The sequence below is a fragment of the Chionomys nivalis genome, chromosome 14 (assembly GCF_950005125.1).
Source record: "Chionomys nivalis chromosome 14, mChiNiv1.1, whole genome shotgun sequence".
Classification (NCBI taxonomy): domain Eukaryota; kingdom Metazoa; phylum Chordata; class Mammalia; order Rodentia; family Cricetidae; genus Chionomys; species Chionomys nivalis.
In genome coordinates, this window is record NC_080099.1 from 24,350,421 (window position 1) to 24,369,854 (window position 19,434).

Sequence of the window (19,434 nt, forward strand, 5' to 3'; positions counted from 1 at the left end):
TGAGCTCATTCATGATATCTGTCTTCTGGAACTCACAGCCATGGAACCAGAATGGAGGCATGGGTGTGTTGCAGGAGGTCCTGAGGGCACCAGAAACTGTGCTGGGGAAAGGCTAATCAAAGCTAAGTAGGCAGTAAGAGTGAGCAGGAGCGTGGAATGTTCTAGCAAAGAGAAAAAGCGTGACAGAGGCTTGGTAGTAAGAGTGCTGAGGACATCAGAGGTCAAAGTCACTGGAAAACAAAACAAAAACCAAAACAAACCACCAACGACAAAAACAGCCCTCAGAAGGTCCACACTCAGCACAAAGACAGGAAAGTTTGTGGAAGAGGCGGCCTCTGCTGCCTTAGGACTTAAGCAAGATGACCCTTCACCACAGAGGCTAGGAAGGCCAGGTGGTAGGTGACATGCAGAGGTCAGCAAGTGTGTGTCTCACATAGCAAGGATAGACTTTGAAAGGACGGAGGTGGGAGAGGGAACAGCAGGGGGTAGGTTCATGGCCAGGATGGGCCTTGGATACCACAAGCCAACTGGGTCGGGCTGTGAGGAGCCACTGAAGGTGTCTGAGGAAGGAGAGTACACAAGATAACAAGGAGGCGGATAAACATAGCCCTAGGAGCTCCCTCTGGCCTCTGAGGAGGGGAGGGGAGGGGAGGAGAGGGGAGGGGAAGGGAGGGGAGGGGAGAGGACGGGGGACTCTGACAAGCTGAAGATCTTCCACAAGCTTTGTTACTCCCCTGTGTGTGACTTTTCTGATGTCTTGCAGTGACTGTACACAAAACCCAACCTGGAATCTGTGGAGCTGCAACGATAGAACCAGAGAAGTTGACAAGGGGCAGCCTGCTCCACGCCTGCTAGGAAAACAACAGGCCCTCAAGTGGACACAGAGGAGGAACTGGAGGGTACGGACCTGCATGTCGTCGAACACAAGAGAGAAAAATGATACTGGAAGACTGTATGGCTTCCAACTCCCCTACCCCTAAATCCCTGACCAGAGCAGGGACCTCTGACCAGGCTCTGAAGCACCCAGAAAATTATACTCTCAGTTGTTAACACACACCCCATAGCCCAGAGTGGGCCGAGAACCCCGTCTCATAAAGGAACCCCCCTCCCAGCTTCATCCCAGTCCTCACCATAACCCTAGGCTCCGCCCACTGTCTTTAAGGAGTTTTGGCCTGAGCCAGGAAGGCAATGACAAAGAAAGACATGGGCAACCCACCCAGGCCCTAAGGTTCCAGGTCATCTGAGTGTCTTTCATCAGTTTCTCTCCTCAGCTCATGATGAGGACTGAGTAGTCCCCAGAACTTTAAAGTGTGAGATGGGGTACTCCCTGGGAGGGAGGCCCAGCCTAGGGAGTATCAGATGCAGCGTGGGGCCATCTGCCTGGTCAGTGGCTCTGGGGCTTTGGTCAGTGAGCTATCGATCTGTGTTCCCTGCTAGCTTCTGGCTGTTTACAGTAAACCTGACAGGTTCCAAACTTCCAGTAAGGCCACACCTTGCTAGATCCAGTATTGTTCTCGTTCTCATGTTAAATTTTTATTTTATTTTATTTGGTTTTTTGAGGCAGGGTTTCTCTGTGTAATAGCCCTGACTGTTCTGGAACTCACTCTGTAGTCCAGGCTGGCCTCAAACTCACAGAAATCTACCCGCCTCTGCCTCTCAAGCGCTGGGATTAAAGGCATGCATCCTCCATTTCCAGTGGACTTTTTTTTCCCTTAAGCTTTCTAGAGGCCCTATGACTTTAATTCTTTTTTTAAAATATGCTTATTTATTTTCCATTTTACATATATGCATGTCTTGTTGCATGTGTACCATGTGCATTGCAATGCTCTGTGGGGGCCAAAAGAGAGTGTTGGTTCCCCTGGACCCGGAGTTATACATGGCTGTGAGCCCCCATGAGGGTGCTGGAAGCCAAAACGGGGTCCTCTCTCTATAAGAACAACAAGAATTCTTAACTTCAGAGCCACTCCTCGAGCTCTAACTTTGTGTGTTTTAAAGGGAACTTTCAGTGGAGTGTGGTGCAGAAGGATCAGAAGTTCAAGGTCATTCTCAGCTACATTGAAAGTTGTAGGCCAGCCTGAGCTACATTGGGACCCTAACTCAAAAGCCCAGGTGCTAGGAGGGCGGACTTTGGGTTTCAGTAACTCTTTGATGTTGTTTACTGGAAGATGGAGTCTTTCTATGAAGCTCAACCTAGTCTAGAATTTGTTATCCTGCTCTCACTTCCTGGGTGCTGGAATTACAGGTGTATGCTACCAAACCCAATGCCAGGAGAGAGAGAGACAGAGAGAGACAGAGAGATGAGGAGAGAGAGACAGAGAGATGAGGAGAGAGACAGAGAGAGAGAGAGAGACAAAGACAGAGAGATGAGGAGAGATAAACAGAGAGACAGAGAGATGAGGAGAGAGAGACAGAGAGATGAGGAGAGAGACAGAGAAAGAGAGAGACAGAGAGAGACAAAGGCAGAGAGATGAGGAGAGAGAAACAGAGAGAAACAAAGACAGAGAGATGAGGACAGAGAGACAGAGAGAAAGAGACAGGCAGACAGACAGAGACATGGCCTTACTAAGATGGTCCTCCTGCCTCCACTTCCTGAGTTCTGAGATTATTGGTGTGTGCCTCCTCTCCTATATTTTTAAATAGGTTATTCTTTACTCAGTAATTCTGGCTGGAGATATATCCTATGGAAACAAACACAGATGTGTAAACGCAGCGTGTTTCAAGTCAGGGTTGTTGCAATGTAATTTATAGGTGTAAAATCGGAAATGACGTAAGTGTTCATCAGTAGCTACTTGAGGGCCCAGGGATACTTTAAACCACATGCAGCTCTAAGGATGGATGAACTTATGTCTGTATGTTTCCCGGATTTAAAATACTGTAAAGAAAAAAACAGAAAGGTGCAAAATGCTAGTGGTAGCTTTAAAAATGATTATAACTTAATTATTTACAAAGCAAAAATGTTAACATAAATACAAAGAAGGAAAAATCCTAGATAAATGTAAGTAAATTTTGCAACAAGAAAAAAAAAATTCCCGTAAGATAATTTCCTATCCCCTGGGTAAGCAGAGAGAGTAAGCATTTACAGTGTTATCAGAATTTCAACCATGAGAACACATAAGAGGGTTCGAGGGTGGTGGTGTAAATTATAAAATAATTATAAACTTAAAACACATCCACAAAATGAATGTATTGATGTAAACCTAAATAACATACTCAGATAAACAAGGCCTTATGGGGACAGGGCCCTAGCCTGGAGAAGGGGTGCTGATAGGGGCTGGGAACCCTTCATCGGGGCACACAGGGCCCCACAGTCACACTGTGTTTCAGTATTTCCCTCTTTTTTCCAGGAAAAAAGGACTCCTGGCTGAGAGTGGAATCTGGAAGAACTGAATGGCCCAAGTGGCTCATTTGTCTGGGAGGAAAATTCCAGCTCATTTATTTTCCCTGTGTGGCGAGGCTAAGAAGCAGGAACCCAAACAGGCCTCAGAGATTCAAGCCGGTCTCCAAACATTTTTCATTATCTTTACCCAACCTCAGTGGCACTGGATAGAAACACGGAAAAAGGCAAAGCGTACACAAGGAAGAGTCATGCCCACCCCCACTTTGACCTTTTGTGGCCTGAGTCAGGAGTTTCTACATACAGACTAGAAACTTCCCTACACAGAAACCATATGCAGAACTATACTCTCTTCCTAAGAATACCACAAACAAGGCTATAAACACAGCTGACAGAATATGCTTGGGATAAAAACACAGGTCTTCATCTATTGGTGGAATCTGTGTAAAGCAAAACTATTTTAGTTTTTAAATTTTGATCTACGTGGCTGGAGCGAGTGGTTAAGAGCACTAGGTGCTCTTGCAGAGGACCTGAGTTCAATTCCCAGCACCCACATGGTAACTCACAATTGTCTGTCACTTCAGCACCAGGGGACCTAACGCCCTCTTCTGGCCTCTGCAGGCACTGCATGCACAGGCAAGCCAAACACTCATACACATACCATGAAAAAGTAAATCGTGGGGAGCAGAGGAATCTGAGTGAATGTATGTTGTTGACATGGACATAGCCATGTCAAAGGCCCTATAGCTTCAGACCTGGCAAAGTCTTCCTCTAGTTCCTGTGTGGATGTTGACCATGTATGCAGAAAAGGACCACCATTCTTCCTTGGATGTTTACCACCTGCAGACACTTTCATCCAGAGACTGCTCCTACTGAAATTAGCTTAGACCACCTGATCCCAGGTATTTCTGCATGTCTGTCTGTCTTTTCTTTATTCCCTTGCCTCCCCAGTCAGGTCCCTGGGAGCCTTGCAAGAATGAGGCAGTGTGTGTGTGTGTGTGTGTGTGTGTGTGTGTACATGTATATGTGTATATATATATATATATATATTTTTTCCCAGCATCCACAGAACAGCTCGAGATGGTTCATTACTCCAGTTATTGAAGGGGGAAGGGGGTTCTGATGCCATCTTCTGGTCTCTGTAGGTATTGCATGCAATGATAGCCATACCCTGTATACATAAATCTTTTTTTTTTTTTTAAACTTAAAGAAAAAAAAAAAGTCGGCGTTGTGGTACCTGCCTTTAATCCAGTAGAGGCAGAAGTAGGTGAATTTAAGTCTTTGTCTTAGCTGAAGTTCTTCCTGGAGTGGATGCCTGACGAAGTAACTGCATGAGCCACCCTGCGATTCCATTCGTTAATATGAAGACGTTTCCAGTAAAGATGTGATGAGAACAACACGCTTTTCTTTTTCCTCGCCTCAGCTATGGGTTACCTGCCTTAAACGGTGTAACTCTAAGAGCTCGGATCCCTTCCACAGCTGCTGATGGAGCCTTTATGTGTGTTCTTCTGGCGCTCACACAGCTCTTCAAGGGTCTGCCCTTTTGCCTAGTCAGTGCACTCTGATTTTGTTGTATTTTGACTTGTCCTGAAACCCTGCTGCTCTCTGGAAGTCAAGAATCCCTTCTGTGTAGAGGCCTCTGGGGCTCTGATGGGCACTCCTAAGCTGTGTTTAGCTGGGTTCCCCTTGGATGCTAGTGGCACTACAGGTCACTTAGCTCCCCCCTCTTCTACCCAGCACTTTTAATTCATTCTTTTAGGGGACACACAGATCCAGAAAGACCTGGAGTCCAGAGATAAGAATTGGGTCCCCAGCTGTCAGATATCTGTTTCTTCACTCACCTAAGTTGAGGTGGAAGACAACCAGACCACAGTTTCTTGTCAGCCTGGCATAGCAACCACACTGGGAGAGTCACTTGGGATTCTCGTCTCACTTGGACTAAGTACGGTGTCCATGGGACTGAGACGGGGGCGAGAAGATAACGCACATGCTACAGCCAGCCAGCCTTGGCATACGAGCTTTTGAACGAATGGCAGCCAAGGCTCTAGCGCACTTCACTCTCGGTGACCTTGACAGTTCCATACACCGTGGAGAAACTAAGGTCTGAGGGGTGTCGTGCACCTCCAGTCCGTAAGAATCAGTCTGAGATGGGCGACTGGGGATCCTGACTTCCAAGACCAGGGTAAGGGCATCTCAGACACAGAAAGTCTTGTCTGAAATGTGAGTTTTGCTTTTTGCAAGGCAGATTGGGATATTGCTTTATTCCATGCCTACCACAGCCAGGGCAGAAGGGTGTCACCGACTTGGGGTGTCCTCCAAAGCTAGGAGTCCTGAGAGGGGTAGCAGTGTGTAGCGAGGTTCTCTTGTCAGGTGGTTTCCCCTGCTGTGTCTCAGCTGCCTCTGAGCTAGCAGCTGTCTGTGAGTCAGGGCTATCGTATAGCGTAACTCCACTCTTACTCACCCTGGGATCCATGGCCTGAAGCTCCAGAATCCAGAGATGCCCTCCCCTCAATTCACACAGAGTGAGGGAAGGCCGGACAGAGAACAAGGAATGACAGGTCTCAGGCAAAACTCGCTCCCATCTCAAGTGACCCCGCCAAACAGCTGAGGTGGGAGGGTCTGGGAACCCCAGCCTGAGTTGGAACCCTTTCCCCATTGCCTGTCCCCGAAGCTCTAATGTCCCTGGTCCTGAGCTGCTGTCAGTGTCCCACAGGCCAGTGTGCTGTAGGCTGCGATCAGCAGAGTAACCTAAAGCCAGGACCCAGCAGGAACCAGATTGCTTATCTCATGCAATAGATATGCCGACCCCATAATCTCTGGGATGCTGAAACCACCTGGGTCTGCATCCCTCTGTCCTCAGCCAGCACGGTTCTTCCCCTCCTGCTGCCCCACTCCACCACACTGCCCCTCATCGCTTCGTCTCTCCCCCACCCCTAATCCTTCCTTTCTTTCTCTTGCTCTCTGGCCCTCCTGAGTATTCGGTCTGAGCTGGTCCTACCTGGGTTCCAGTGATGACTCTCAAGGACCTAGGTAGGATTCGGACTCTGGTAGGCACCTCTCCATCAGCTACCCCAGCTCAAATCTGGCTGTGGGCAGCAAGAAGTGGGACAGGGAGGGTGACTCAGCTTAGTGGCCAAAGCCAGAGCACATGGTGAGGCGGGCAGGGTGGAGGGGGCCTGGGCATCTCTGTAAGCCCACGCTCTCCTTCCAGATATCACGGTCAGAAAAGCCTCGCTTCACACCTGGAAACCCAAGCACAAGGCCTAGGTGGTCACCCAACCACTTCCCAGGATAGGAGGAAATGAAACTCGCTTTTTAAAAAAGGTAACTGTAAGTCGGAGCCAAAGGGACGGACCTGTCTGGAACAAACTGTCTCCCCAATCCTGGACACATAGACCGAAACCCAAGAGAACAGTCTCTCAGTGAGAAGCACCAAGTTTAATATTACATTTTTTCCTTTAAAGAAAAAATACAGATAGGAAAACTTAACAGCATATAAAATAGCACTTCCGGTGTCTAAATGTGGGTTATTGTGAGTCCTACAGGTACTTGTAAACCTAGGTGATTACATCTTTGGTACCCTTGTGAGCAATGCTCTCCATCCTCCAGCAACCTCTGCTGCTCCTGGCAGGGAGCTGCCAGCCAGCAACCCAGCATGGGAGGGCCCCCAGAAGGGCTGACTTCCGCTACACTGTCCCATCCCACCCCTCACTCCCCAGGATCCTCCAGTATCCATTGGTTCAGGGTTAGTGAGAAGCCAGTGATGGAAACATTCCCGTGTGGTGCTGCCTGAGGCCGGGCACAGCTGCCACTCGAGATGGCAGCCCCCATAGCGTCTACTTCTCATGTCCACCTCAGGCCCCACTCTGTCCTCACTCACTCTCCATCACGTCTGTCCACACTTCTGGTGACAGTGGCCTGAGGTGCCTGGCTTGCCTTCTCTGTCACTCTTGCTGACTCCAGAGTTTACCATGGCATAAGTAGGGTCTCGTGGTCCTTCTGTGTCCTCAGGACAGCTGTAGGGGGTTTTCCTAGGACGGTGACTGTTAGGCCAAGTCAAGGCCTGGGCAGTTACACTTGGGGACCTGAAGAAAAGGCTCAGTTCCTGAATCCCCAGATGTGGTGTGTTTCTGGAGTCTTTCCAGAGTTCAGCTGACTCCCAGAGAGGTGGCTTAGGGACTTGACCCCACTTTGCCTGGATAAGTACCAATCCCTGGGACACTCTGGAATTAAAGTATTGACAGGGCACTCAGAGTCGATGAATCCAACTTGTTCATTTTTCAAAGGGGAAAGAAAACTGGTACCCAGAGAGAACAAGGCACCCTCCAAGGTCTCACTGCAAGTCCAGTGCAGAGTCAGGACTCCCAGTGAGGCACACTTCAGGGAGATACAGCTCACTTCAGTGAGGCGCATCCCAGGCGTGGACTAGAGGGCCTGCAGACTCTGTTAGGCAGGTCGGCTGAGAGTGAGGAGGGACACACTCCAGCACGGAGGAGGACGAAAGGCATTGGTACTTCTTGTGGCCAGCTGTGCCCTGAGGGATGCAGGCCAGAGCATCCTGTACTCAGCTCTGCCTTCACCCTTAACCATGTTCATTAATCATGGCTGGCCCCAGACCAGCTTGGGCCTAGGACACCTAAGATTGGCACCAAGGCAGGACCTTGACCGAGGCTGGCCACTGTTTGACCAGGAGCCAGGCACCAGGTTCTTGTCCAGTTCTTGTGAAGATCGAAGTGGAATGATCCAGCTGGCTACACAGGAGGAAATAATGAACACACCGCCTTACACCCAGCACTCTCTCCAGGAATCCAGGCTCCATACCTGTCTGAGAGCCAAGTCCAATTCTTCCTCTTACATCTGGGGAAACTGAATCCCTTGGAGGAGCTCTGGCTCAGAGACTCATGGCCTTCCAAAGGCAGAGACTCGATCCCCACAGTTCTCTTGCCTCCTAAGCTAAATTGGTCCCTGGACCTTGGGTGCCGCACACCAGGGTCCTTCTTCAAGCAGCTGGTGGCAGTGCAACAGCTTGATGGCCAGGCCAGGCCAGGAGGGTTGGGTGCTGGGAGGCAGACGGGAGTTTCGGACAGGGTGGGGTGGGTCCAGTCCCTACAGGAAGCTGTCCTCTGCTTCAGCCAGGGGTTCCTGGCCCGAACCCTGTGGCTGCTCTGGGTCTACCTCGGGCTCTGCCTGTGGCTCTTCTTGGAGCTCCAGGGGACTGTCACAGGAGATGGTCGAGGAAGTGTTGACTTCATTCAAGGTGGAGCTGGAGGAAGGAAACAAGTCAGAAAGGAGCTAGGGAGAGCCTGGGAAGAACTTACAGTATTGTCTAAGAGCTTTCTGTGTATTGACTTTCCACACCGAGAGGCCTGCACCTCTGGAAAGCACAGCTTTGAGAGTTTATATCATCGCTCCCCAATACACAGTGAAGGAGGACAGAAGCCAGAACTTGAGGGCAGGACCATAAAGTTCTTGAGTTTCTTTCTCAATCCCACCTGCCTTCAGGGCCTGCTAAGACCTACATGGACTGCGAGTTCCTATTGAGAAACAGAGGCTCACAGAGGCAAGGCCTGTCCACATTTCATAATGACAGGCTAGAAATGAAAACCAGCATGTCTCCTTCCACTCCTCCATGGGCTGAATCTCGATTTGGGGAGTCCCCACTCCAGCTTGACATCAGTCTAGGAAGCAATGAGGCTCCCCTAGAGCCCATCCCACAATGCACTCGCCACAACCCAAGGCAGACCTCGGGTCTCTTCTGCTGTCTGAATTCTAAGCTGAATTTGCAGTGCCTCCATCTCCTACAACCAAGTTCTCTGGAGCCCTCTGGACATGGTGTCAAGGGCAGCCATGACCCATACTAGCAGCTAGGAAGTGTTAAATGTTTCCTCTCTGAGCTCAGAACTAACATAGTACCTGAGAAGAGTCTGCTGGGTGCACCTTTAAAAGGAAGAGCTATCTTGCAAATGGGTTCTTGAACATCTTATTTCATTCTAGAATGCCCTTCCCATCTGTGGTTTCAAGGGCTGAATAAACTCCAGCCTCTGCTGGCCACTGGGCAGGAGTTAGTCCTTTCTCTAGCTAGCTGTCAGTTTTTCTGTGGTGAGTGTAGTAAGCGTGTGCGCATGCTCGTGCACACACACATGCATGCTTGTGCACACACACACATGGTTGTGCACACACACATGCACACACACACACACATGAACACATGCACTATCCGCATGATGTCTGGGAACAAAGGGTTAGGGTGGCTACCTGGCAAGGCTGGGGGAACCTTCCATGAGGCCCTCATCAGAAGCATCAGGTTTGGGGTCAGGCAGGGGGATGATGTAGTCATTGTCACCCTCGTTGGGCTGCACGGCGGTATAGAGGACAGAGCTGGTGTCCAGGGGAGATCGGAGGCTGTGGAACCCTGGCAAGCGGGCTTGAGACCTCAGGATGGCTGGGTGGTCACTTCTTAGAAACTCTTCATCCACCTGCTGGTATTTCTGCTCCACAGGACAGGGAGAGAAGGAAAAAACTGGGTGAGAGACAGGCAAGGTCCTAGAGATCCCCTCCCCCAGCTGGTACACAGAGAAAGGGGTTCCGCTCAAAGCCACACTGGTGAGCTGCCTTCCTACCTGGTATCCCAAGACAAGGCACATGCTCAGAGTCCCCTAGGGAGGGCAGGTAGTCAGGCAGCACCATGACCATTGTTCCTACACCACTTCAGAGTAACTGATAAGGAATCTTATCCCGTTGAGGTCTCCCATAGCCGTCTGTTGGGGCTGGGGGTCAGCGTCCCTTGCTATGAGATAGTGGTGAGTCCGTTCTGCCTTGATCTCCCCAAACCTCCCCAGAACCACCCCCAGATGGGAAGAAGTAAGAAGGCGAGGTCAGGACAAACTCGCTCCACTGGCCTCATATAAACCTGGGACAAAGTTTAAGTGGTTGGTGCAAGGGCTCGGGAGAGCCTAGGGAGGAGTCCCAGGGTTGTCATGGTGCCCAGGTTTGACAGTGTTATCAACCGTCTGCACCTCCCTGGGTCAGATTCATCAGCTTCCACATCTTGGTTCTACTAAAATAAACTCCTGGCTCTCGCATGACTCTTTCTAGTACCAGCAAGGAAACTCAGGCCCAGTGTATGTGAAGAATATTTCCTCCCAAATACCAGCACATCACCCCATGCCCAGTGCACAGGGTTGGGACCAGAACTCTGTCTCCCACCCCGCCTTGTCTCCATACCTTTTTATAACCCTCGCCCAGCAGCCTCTCCAGGAGCAGCACCAGCTGGGAGAAGGGAGGTCGAGTCTCAAACTTCTCTTCCCAGCACTTCTGCATGATCTCATAGCTGGGGGAGGCAGAGAGAGGGTCAGAGTCTCTGCCTTAGGGGCAGGGCCATGCAGTAGAGTTCAGAGCAAGGTGAAGGCAGATGCTGGGAAGGAGCCGCATCATTGTTAACACCATCATTGCTGTGATTCTGTGTGTCCAAGATGCCATGGTGAGCATGTGACCCAAATTTGGCTTATAGGGATTTTCATCTTCCCAGCTCAGGCCTGGATCTGATGGCATGTGACCAAACTGAGCCCTTAAAGTTCACCTCTGGGTCAGGTTGGAGATATGGCTCAATGGTTATGAGCACTTGTTGCTCTTAGAATAGTTGGGTTCGATTCCCAGCACCCACATGTTGCTCACAATCCCAGAGGATCTGACACCCTCTTCTGATCTCCGAGGGCATCAGACATGGATGCAATGCACACACAGGCATGCAGGAAAAGCACTCATACACTTAAAAAAATTTTTTATTTTAAAAAAAGTTCAGCTTTGGGTCTTTTGCTGGAGCAATGCAAGCAGTAAGATGTTAGGGCAGTACTAACGTCAGCCATATGAACAGGACAGGCTTGAATTTGAAACCAGCCTTGAGAAAGTGGAGACCTGGGCTAGGATAGAACTTTCTGATGGTGCCATTTTGAACAGCTTGATCCAGTTCTAACAGGATTTGTCTAGCCTCTGAGCTGGAGATGCACAGCCTCTGAACCCTCAGATTCCTCCCAAGTGCACAAGGTTCCACTCACATCTCGTCAGAGGCATGAGCGGGCTGGGCCATGCGGTAGCCCCTCTTGATGGCATTGTAGAACTGGTCGTTCATAGGCAGCTCTGGATAAGGGGTGCCACCTGTTATGGAACAGAGACAGGGACATTAGTGTCTCAGCATGTGGAAAGTGGCAGGTTGTCCTCTCAGGCACACTGTCCTGGTGTATACAAGAGTGTAATGCCCTTGGCATTGGAGACAGAGATGGAACTAGAGAAGCAATGATACCCAAGCAGGGTCTGTCTGTGCTTATGGAGTCTCGGTGTAGCCCAAGCTGGCCTGAAACTTTCCATCTTCTTGACTTCCAAGTATTGGGATTACAGACGTACACCTTTATAGCTAGCTTCAAGCATGCCTTTTGATATGTCTAACTCCTTTGATGCTTGGATGGGAAGACAGAGTAGGCAAAGAACTTGCCAAAGCCATGCAAGGGAAAGAGAGGCACAGCCTGGCCTTGCTCATGAGTCCCTGCTCATGTTCCAGTGTCTGCCCCACAGTCCCCTGCTTCCAGCCTGAGAGGCAGTCAGGAGGGAGGTAGGAGCAGGAGGGTAGCTGCTCTGGGGTATAGCTTGGGGCCAGGAGAAGAAGCAGCTCACCCAGTGTGAAGATCTCCCACAGCAGGATCCCGAAAGACCACACATCACTCAGCGTGGTGTAGAGGCTGTTGAAGATGCTCTCTGGGGCCATCCACTTTAGAGGCAGGAAGGTCTGCAAGGGCAAGACAGGGACTGAGTGCATGGAGGGTCCTCGTGGCCAATCTCTCAGCCCCACCTCGCCTGGGAAGGAGGAGGCCCAGCATCTCCCATACCAATTCCATCTCACTCCACTCCAAGGCTCTATCTAAGCACATTCCTGGTCAGAGTGCTGCGAAGCTGTTTCATAACTCACTAGCTAAAGACATGGCAGCCTGTGTTCCTGCAGGAAGCCCTTAGGGTGTGTTGTGCATAGACATGGGCAGCCATGGTCATGTCCAGGAGTTCTCTTTGGTCTCTGGGGTCTGCAGACCTTCTACCCCTGAGCTTCAAGACTTAACCTATCTTACCACATCTTCTGGGCTCCTTTCTATGCTCCTTTACCTTACATCTCCTAAAACAGGGGTGTCTATACCCCCTTCCCATTTACCCCAAGCCCACTGTAGCTGGTTCCTTGGCCCCTGCTGTGACACTCCTGACCCTCTCCCAGTCTCTCTCCACTGTGCACAAAGCTAGGCTCCTTGTCCTGTCCCTGCTCATAAGTAGGCAGCATTGACATCTCTGCTGGTAGGATAAGCTACCAGTGGCCCCCTACCAAACTGAGGCCACATGAATCTGGAGAAAACCATGTCTAGGTGAGAAGCACCTAGGGACAACCCCACGGATGATGAAGGCACTCACGCTGCCTTTGGAGATGTAGTTTGAGTCACGCATGATGTCTCGAGCCAGGCCAAAGTCGCAGATCTTGACCAGCTTGCCCTCACAGATGAGCACGTTCCTGGCCGCCAGGTCTCGATGGACGCACTGGGTCAGGGAAAAGGGGTGCTGAGACTAAGGGGCAACTGTGGAGAAGATCCTCTGGGACAGAGATTCAGGAAAAATCCGTGCCTGCCCGGGTGTGAGGTTTCTCATTGTCCAGCCCACCAGAAGGTTGGGAGCTATCTCACCCATAAATGTGGGAGAGTCTAGTTGGCTAGATGACCCCTCTCCCCATAATTCTGCCTTCCCCATCAGGACCACACTTACATTCTTAGATGCCAAGAACTCCATGCCATTGGCCACCTGGTAGCTGAAGCCCACGAGGTCTGTGTAACTAAGCACTGGAGAATCATTGATCAAGGTGGCCCGATAGGTCCTTTCAGGGGCTAGAGAGTGCAGAGGATTATGGGTTACTTTGTGTACACCACAGGCCTAGAAGAGCCCTGTCTTTAGGCTTGTAGGTGGCTGAGAGTTCAATACAAATGGCTACTGATTTTCTAAGTGTTCCCTTAGGAGAATGAGTTTTGTTTTTGTTTGTTTGGTTGGTTGATTGGTTGGCTTTGTTTTGAGAGACAGGGTTTCATTATAGCTTTGAAGCCTGTCCTGGAACTCACTCTTGTAGACCAGGCTGGCCTCAAACTCACAGAGATCCGCCTGCTTCTGCCTCCCGAGTGCTGGGATTAAAGGTGTGCGCCACCACCACACGGTGAGAATGAGTTCTTAAGTGTCTAACCTAAACCTCTTCTGCTTTCACTGTCCTCACTGGCAAGAAAAGCCCTAGTCCTGAAACCACCAGCTAAGGCTTGCCTGCCTGTTTCTCAGGACATTAGATGATCCCACGGCCAACCCAGAGCACATCTGTCTTCCTCCAGGCCCTAGAAGGCCACCTCTACCTGGTTCTCCCCTTCTTGCCAGAGTGTGCATGCTTCTGGAACCAGTTACAGGATTTGGGTCAGGGCTCCACTGCACAGCAGCAGTGGGCAGGCAGCTGGCCTCAGTTTCCACAGGTATGAAATGGGCTCTCTGCCTTCCAGGGTTGTCACAAGACTGAGCACATGAGGGACTTTGAAAGGAAAGCATCACCGTGTACATGGGATGAGCCTGCACACGTGTGCCAGCACCACATCCACTTACCAGATGGGACATAGTTGTCATAAGGAGCCATGTAGTTGGAGGGCTCGATGTCTGCATATTTGATGTCTCCTTTCATGTCCAGCATAGGCACATAGTCTACAGATTCATCCTTGCTCATGTCCATGTAGCCGCCATCGCTCTCCCCAGTCAGGGACAAGTGGCTGGAGATAAGAGGATGGAGTCAGGGGAAGCCATGGATTTCTCTTCCCTCCTGCTCCTGGCCCTTGCTCAGCCTGAGCCCATGCGGCCTTGTCATCTGTAGATCTCCTCAGTCACTGTACCCACTGTCCTATGGTCTGCCACAATACACATAACTGAATCAACTCTTCCAACTAATCTGTGTGGCCCTGAGCTGGACCCTGGGCTGCAGGGATGATATGAGGAAATGCACCCCATGTTCCAGAGGTCCTGAGTTCAATTCCCAGAAGCCACATGGTGGCGCACAACCATGTAATGACATTTTGCGCCCTCTTGAGGAAGAGACCTGGTCAGTCGTCATCAACTTAGACCATGAAATCCAATATGGACAAATTCAACAGAACCACCATATACGGGCTGCCCATGCATGCTTCAGCATTGCCAGAGCATACATTTCAAACTTCAATTTCACGTGTTCTCAGAGTTCACACCCAGGAGTGATTACAGCAACCAGGGAAAGGGTCATACATGAGTCTGCAGAGTGGTTCCTTTCTGGGCCTTTCCAGTACCTATCCATGCCTACAGAGCGGCGAGGTGTATAGTCTAGGGTAGCAATGAGGCCTCACCTGGACCCCTCAGGTACAGCCTCAGTTCCCCAGGGAAGAGTGGAACCAAACACGCATGTGAGGGAACACGTCACAGTGTTAGGATGGGGTGCATTTTCATATCCCTGAGTACACTTTTGCAAAGTTATTATCTTTGTTTTTTTAAATTAACAAACAACAACAACAAAACAAAGTAAGCGGGGATGAAAATATGGCTCAGTGGTTAAGAGCACTGACTGCTCTTCCAGAGGACCCAGGTTCAATTCCCAGCACCCACATGGTGGCTTACAGCTATCTGTAATTCTAGAATCCAACACCCTCACACAGACATACATACAGGCAGAACACCAATGAAAATAAATAAATTAAAAAACAAAAACTAAACAAACAAATGAAAAACAAAATAAGAAAAGTTCTTTATGAAATAATCAGAAAAAAAGAGCTGAGTTGCCTGTAGGGAACTGGGGAGACTGGCTTGTGGAGGGTAGGGAGCTAAGGCCCAGAGCCTAGTATATAGCATCTTAGAGCCTGGCTCTCAGATAATCACTGCCTCTGCCCCTATGTCCCTAAGACAATAGAAAAGGACACCCATGGGTTCAAGGAGTCACATCTTTAGAAGGTTTAGGATGGAGCCTGCCTCACTGAGATGACACGGAATAACAGCTGATCCCTCTCTCCCTCCTATTATCATCGTCTGTCTGGTTATGACTCTGTCTCTGGGAACTGACTCTGCCCCAACGCTCACACCCTCATCTTTGGGCTTCTGAACACGAGTGCCCATATGCTTGGCAGGTCCTCACTCGGGGCTCCCTCCCTCATACCTGGGTGGGGAAAGCCCCACTGGCAGGGCATTGCTGTAGAGCTCAGCACTGGGTGGGCATGGCTTGTTGGAATGGCGCTGCAAGAAGGTGTGCTTGTTGCGGTGCAGGTAGTCCACCAGGTCACCGTAGCGGCAGTATTCGGTGATGAGGTAGATGGGCCCTGCAGAAGGACAGGCTCAGGGATGGACTCTGGGAGAGGCCTCATTCTTCCCAGGATGGCCACAAGGCCAATGAAGAGTCTTGGGTGTGGAGACACCGATGGCAACATGGCAAAGAGGGCTGGCACCTTGCAAACCTGGATCCTCTCTCTGCCCTCTGTGACTGTAAGCGATTACTCTCCCAGGGCCTTCTTTTGCCCTTCTAGCCAGGGGCTAACAAGACCCACCCTTGGGGTTGACATGAAGACCCCTGAGATGATGTCTTTGAGGGCTCGGCATGGGGCAAGCCTCTGACATCAGTTGCTGCTGCTCTTTTCAGACTCTTGGATTCTGATCTACATGAAGTAGGTAAACGTCTCTGTCAGCACCATTTACCAGTTACACTTAAGTTCAACGCACTTAAAGCCACCCAAAAGACAAAGACACTTTTGAAATATGCCCAGTACAGGCACGGACGACGGTCTGTGTGCAATGTACTTCTGTATTTAGACTGATTACACAACACTGAGGAAAATCCCAGATCTCACAACAGGCAGCTGCGAATGGCAACAACTTCACTATTATTACTATGTCCACAGCCCAAGGGTAACCAAACCCTCAAGTAAACACATCGACCAAAGTGACTTTCAACACCCATGTGAACAAAAGCCAGCTCCTGGTTAGCCCGCTGATGGATGGGCTCTGCTGTCTCCAAGCTGTAGAAGCTGTTACTTTCTCACGGTTTCCAAAATGTATTGTGAAAATACAAAAATGGAGGTTGGAGAGATGGTCAGCAGTTAGGAGCCTTGTTAAGAGCTCTCACAGAGGATCCTGGTTCCATATCCCACACCTACGTGATGGCTCACAACCATCTGTAACTCCAGTTCCAGAGGGTCTGATGCCCTCATCTGGCCGCCTCAGGCACCAGCACACACATAATGCACAGACATACAGGCAAATATGTACTCACATAAAACTTCAGAATCTGAAGAAAATAATGTCTGGAGAGACTTGGGTTTGGAAGCTGCTGGAACTAGTGGCCCCAAGAATCTCTCTGCCCTGAAGGTATCATGATTCTGAGTTTCTAAAACCGAACCCAGGGGCTGGAGAGATGGCTCAGTGGTTAAGAGCACTGGCTGCTTTTCCAGAGATCCTGGGTTCAATTTCCAGCAACCACATGGTGGCTCACAGTCACCTATAATGAGATCTAGTGCCCTCTTTTGGCCTGTAAGCCTACAGGACAGCATAACACTGTATGCATAATAAATAAATTTCTAAAAACAAAAACTGAACTCATCTTGTGTTGGGACTAATGAGTCCTGGCCTTCAGCTGCTCTTCCCTCCTAGAACCTTCTAATTGAAGTTACTAGAAGCTGTGCCTAGCTTAGAGGATCAGAGGATGGGATTTTCACCTGTTGGCCATTGACTGCAGTGTATTTAAGCCTCCATGGTGCTAATAAAGAGGGGCTTTGGTATCAGTGTTTAAAGGTCTGTGTGTCGGTCTGTCTCTGTGTGTGTATTCTCAACCTCCAGCCCCTTGCCCGAAGCTTGCAAACTGGGGTCTAGCGCATAGAGTGCAGACCGGGGTCGCGGTGTGCGGCAATCTGGGATAGTGAAGTAAAAGTAAAACAACGTCACTATTATCACTATGCCAGCAGCCCAATGGGTCACCAGTTGGTGTGCTGGGCAGCAGGTGTGTGGGCACTCCCGCAAGAGCGTCCTGTTGGTGGCTGACTGAGTGAGAACAGGAAAGAGAGGAGCCTCAGAGTCCTCTGGGGCATGACTTGAGTACCTCCTTTGGTACAGGCTCCCAGCAGGTTGACCACATTCAGGTGGGGTCCGAGGTGACTCATGATCTTCAGCTCTGACATGAGGGCTTGCTTCTCACTGCTTCGGGCTGTAGCTGAGGAGGGAAAGGGGCTCAGTCTGGGTGGGCCCCACCAGGGCCTACTCTGTCCCACTCTGATGTAGGACTATTGTCCCAGGGTGGTGAGGACCTCACTGGAGCAGGAAGAAGGTGGAAGGAGGGGAGAGAAGAAAGAGGAATCCAAAGAGGACACAGTGAGGAGCCTTTCTGTCTCACAAATCCAGGACCGGGGCCCTTCAGAAGAAACCAAATGTACAGGGAAGGGTAAGGCAGAGTAGGACCATAGGTGTGAGGAAGGGGTGGGCTGGCTCATGTTTCAAGACTCACATTTCAGCATCTTGACAGCCACTTTCATGGTGGCGTGTGAATGGCTCAGACCATGAGCCGTGGCCTCCACCACCTGTCCGAAGGCCCCGGAGCCTAGCGTGCGTCCTGGGATGGAAAGAAACTCTCAGCTTCTGGGAACTAGGACCCTTACCTCATCTTCCCACTCAGAACGGGGGACTATTCTCTTAGGTTACCTTCCAACCACCTCATTGTGCTCCCTCTCAGGAAGCTTCCCATCCTTTGGGTCTCCTTTAGATCCTGCCTGCTGTCTGCCTCCCCTAGAGCCCCTGGAAGACCTCCTGCCTCCTCAGGAAATCACAGCTCCCCTGCACCCGTCTCAGACTCCCCAGCCTATCTCTGGTACTTCCTCTTTGGCCTAGAGGGGCCCCATATCAATCTCAGGTTCCTAGGGCTTCCATGCTATCAGGGATCATCTTGTCTTCACCATATAGAGAGGATACTGAGAACCAGAGAAGACAAGATATCAGCTCTGGGCCTCAGCTGAGTCGTAAGCATGCTGGGAGCAGATCTCAGGGTCCCTATTGCCACCGAAGACTTCTTATGACTGACCGAGCACGAGCTGGTCCCGTGGCAGTTCCCAGGTGGAATCATAAGGCAACTGTACAGGGTCCACATAGATGTATTCGTGACCATCAGAGCTCACAGACTCAATCACCTTCCATCGGATCTCATAGCGTGGTTTCTGCAGGACAAGACCAACAAATGAGCTGGTTGGTCAGAGGGCATCTTTGGCCTTGAGCCTATCAGTTTCAGCCTTAGATGGCAGATGGGACAGGAGACTCTGAGACCAAGAGAGGCCGGGAACATATTTAAAGAAATACAGCGAGTGACCAGCAAAACCAAGGTCTCCATGAGTTCAGAGGCAACTGGCACTAAGGGGCCCCAGAAGGTGGAAAGTGTGCCTGAGATACCCTGAGGACGCTGCCTCTGGAGAGCAGCTGACAGGGTGGCCTTCACTCACTAGAACGGATTTATCAGCTTCTCCCTGAGCCCCAGTTACTCCTCAGATGTCAAATGTGGGGGGCCCTTCCCATGTCGGGTCTGTCTCCGTGGGATCTCAAAAGGATGCAGCCTTTGAATGTGGAAATCTTAGATGCTGGAGTCACAGGATTGGAATCTTATAATGACAGGATGAAGGGCACCAAAGTCCCAATTCAGGAATTGTAAGCGTTTGGAGCTACAGAACGGGAAAATGTCAGAACAGAGCATTGCAACTTTAGATTCGTGGGGTCAGATTGCATTCTAGTGACTCATGGGTAAGAGCTGGAAGAATCATGGGGCCAGGGTAGTCTACCCACAAAGTGCCATTTGTCCCGCGACTGGATTGAACAGGAAAGACTGAGGCAGAGGAAAGAGCAGGGGTCTGGAGTCAGTCCTGGACCCCTTGCACCAGGCCTGGGGTCAGCACAGCCCACTGGGGATGGAGGGAGATGGGGACCCAGTGCTGCTCTGAATCAGCTGAGCTCTATGCTAGGTCCTTTATATGTGGCAGACTGTGTGACATTTAGGGCAGACCATGAGGAAACAG

At 50.4% G+C, this 19,434-nt stretch overlaps 1 protein-coding gene across 2 annotated transcripts in view; it reads right to left on the minus strand.

Annotated features, from left to right (window-relative positions):
- Positions 1-6,759: 6,759 nt before the first annotated feature.
- Positions 6,760-19,434, minus strand: part of Pdgfrb (platelet derived growth factor receptor beta) — a 38,878-nt gene continuing 26,203 nt past the window's right edge. For both annotated transcript variants that reach the window (XM_057788876.1, XM_057788875.1), the window contains exons 12-23: positions 18,456-18,588; positions 17,886-17,990; positions 17,484-17,594; positions 15,555-15,714; positions 13,991-14,151; positions 13,124-13,242; positions 12,779-12,901; positions 12,002-12,113; positions 11,389-11,488; positions 10,559-10,664; positions 9,590-9,822; positions 6,760-8,597 (exon numbers count right to left, since the gene is read on the minus strand). In XM_057788876.1, the coding sequence (XP_057644859.1) occupies positions 8,441-8,597; positions 9,590-9,822; positions 10,559-10,664; positions 11,389-11,488; positions 12,002-12,113; positions 12,779-12,901; positions 13,124-13,242; positions 13,991-14,151; positions 15,555-15,714; positions 17,484-17,594; positions 17,886-17,990; positions 18,456-18,588 (1,620 nt within the window). In that variant the 3' untranslated portion in view covers positions 6,760-8,440. The remainder of the gene's footprint in view (positions 8,598-9,589; positions 9,823-10,558; positions 10,665-11,388; positions 11,489-12,001; positions 12,114-12,778; positions 12,902-13,123; positions 13,243-13,990; positions 14,152-15,554; positions 15,715-17,483; positions 17,595-17,885; positions 17,991-18,455; positions 18,589-19,434) is intronic.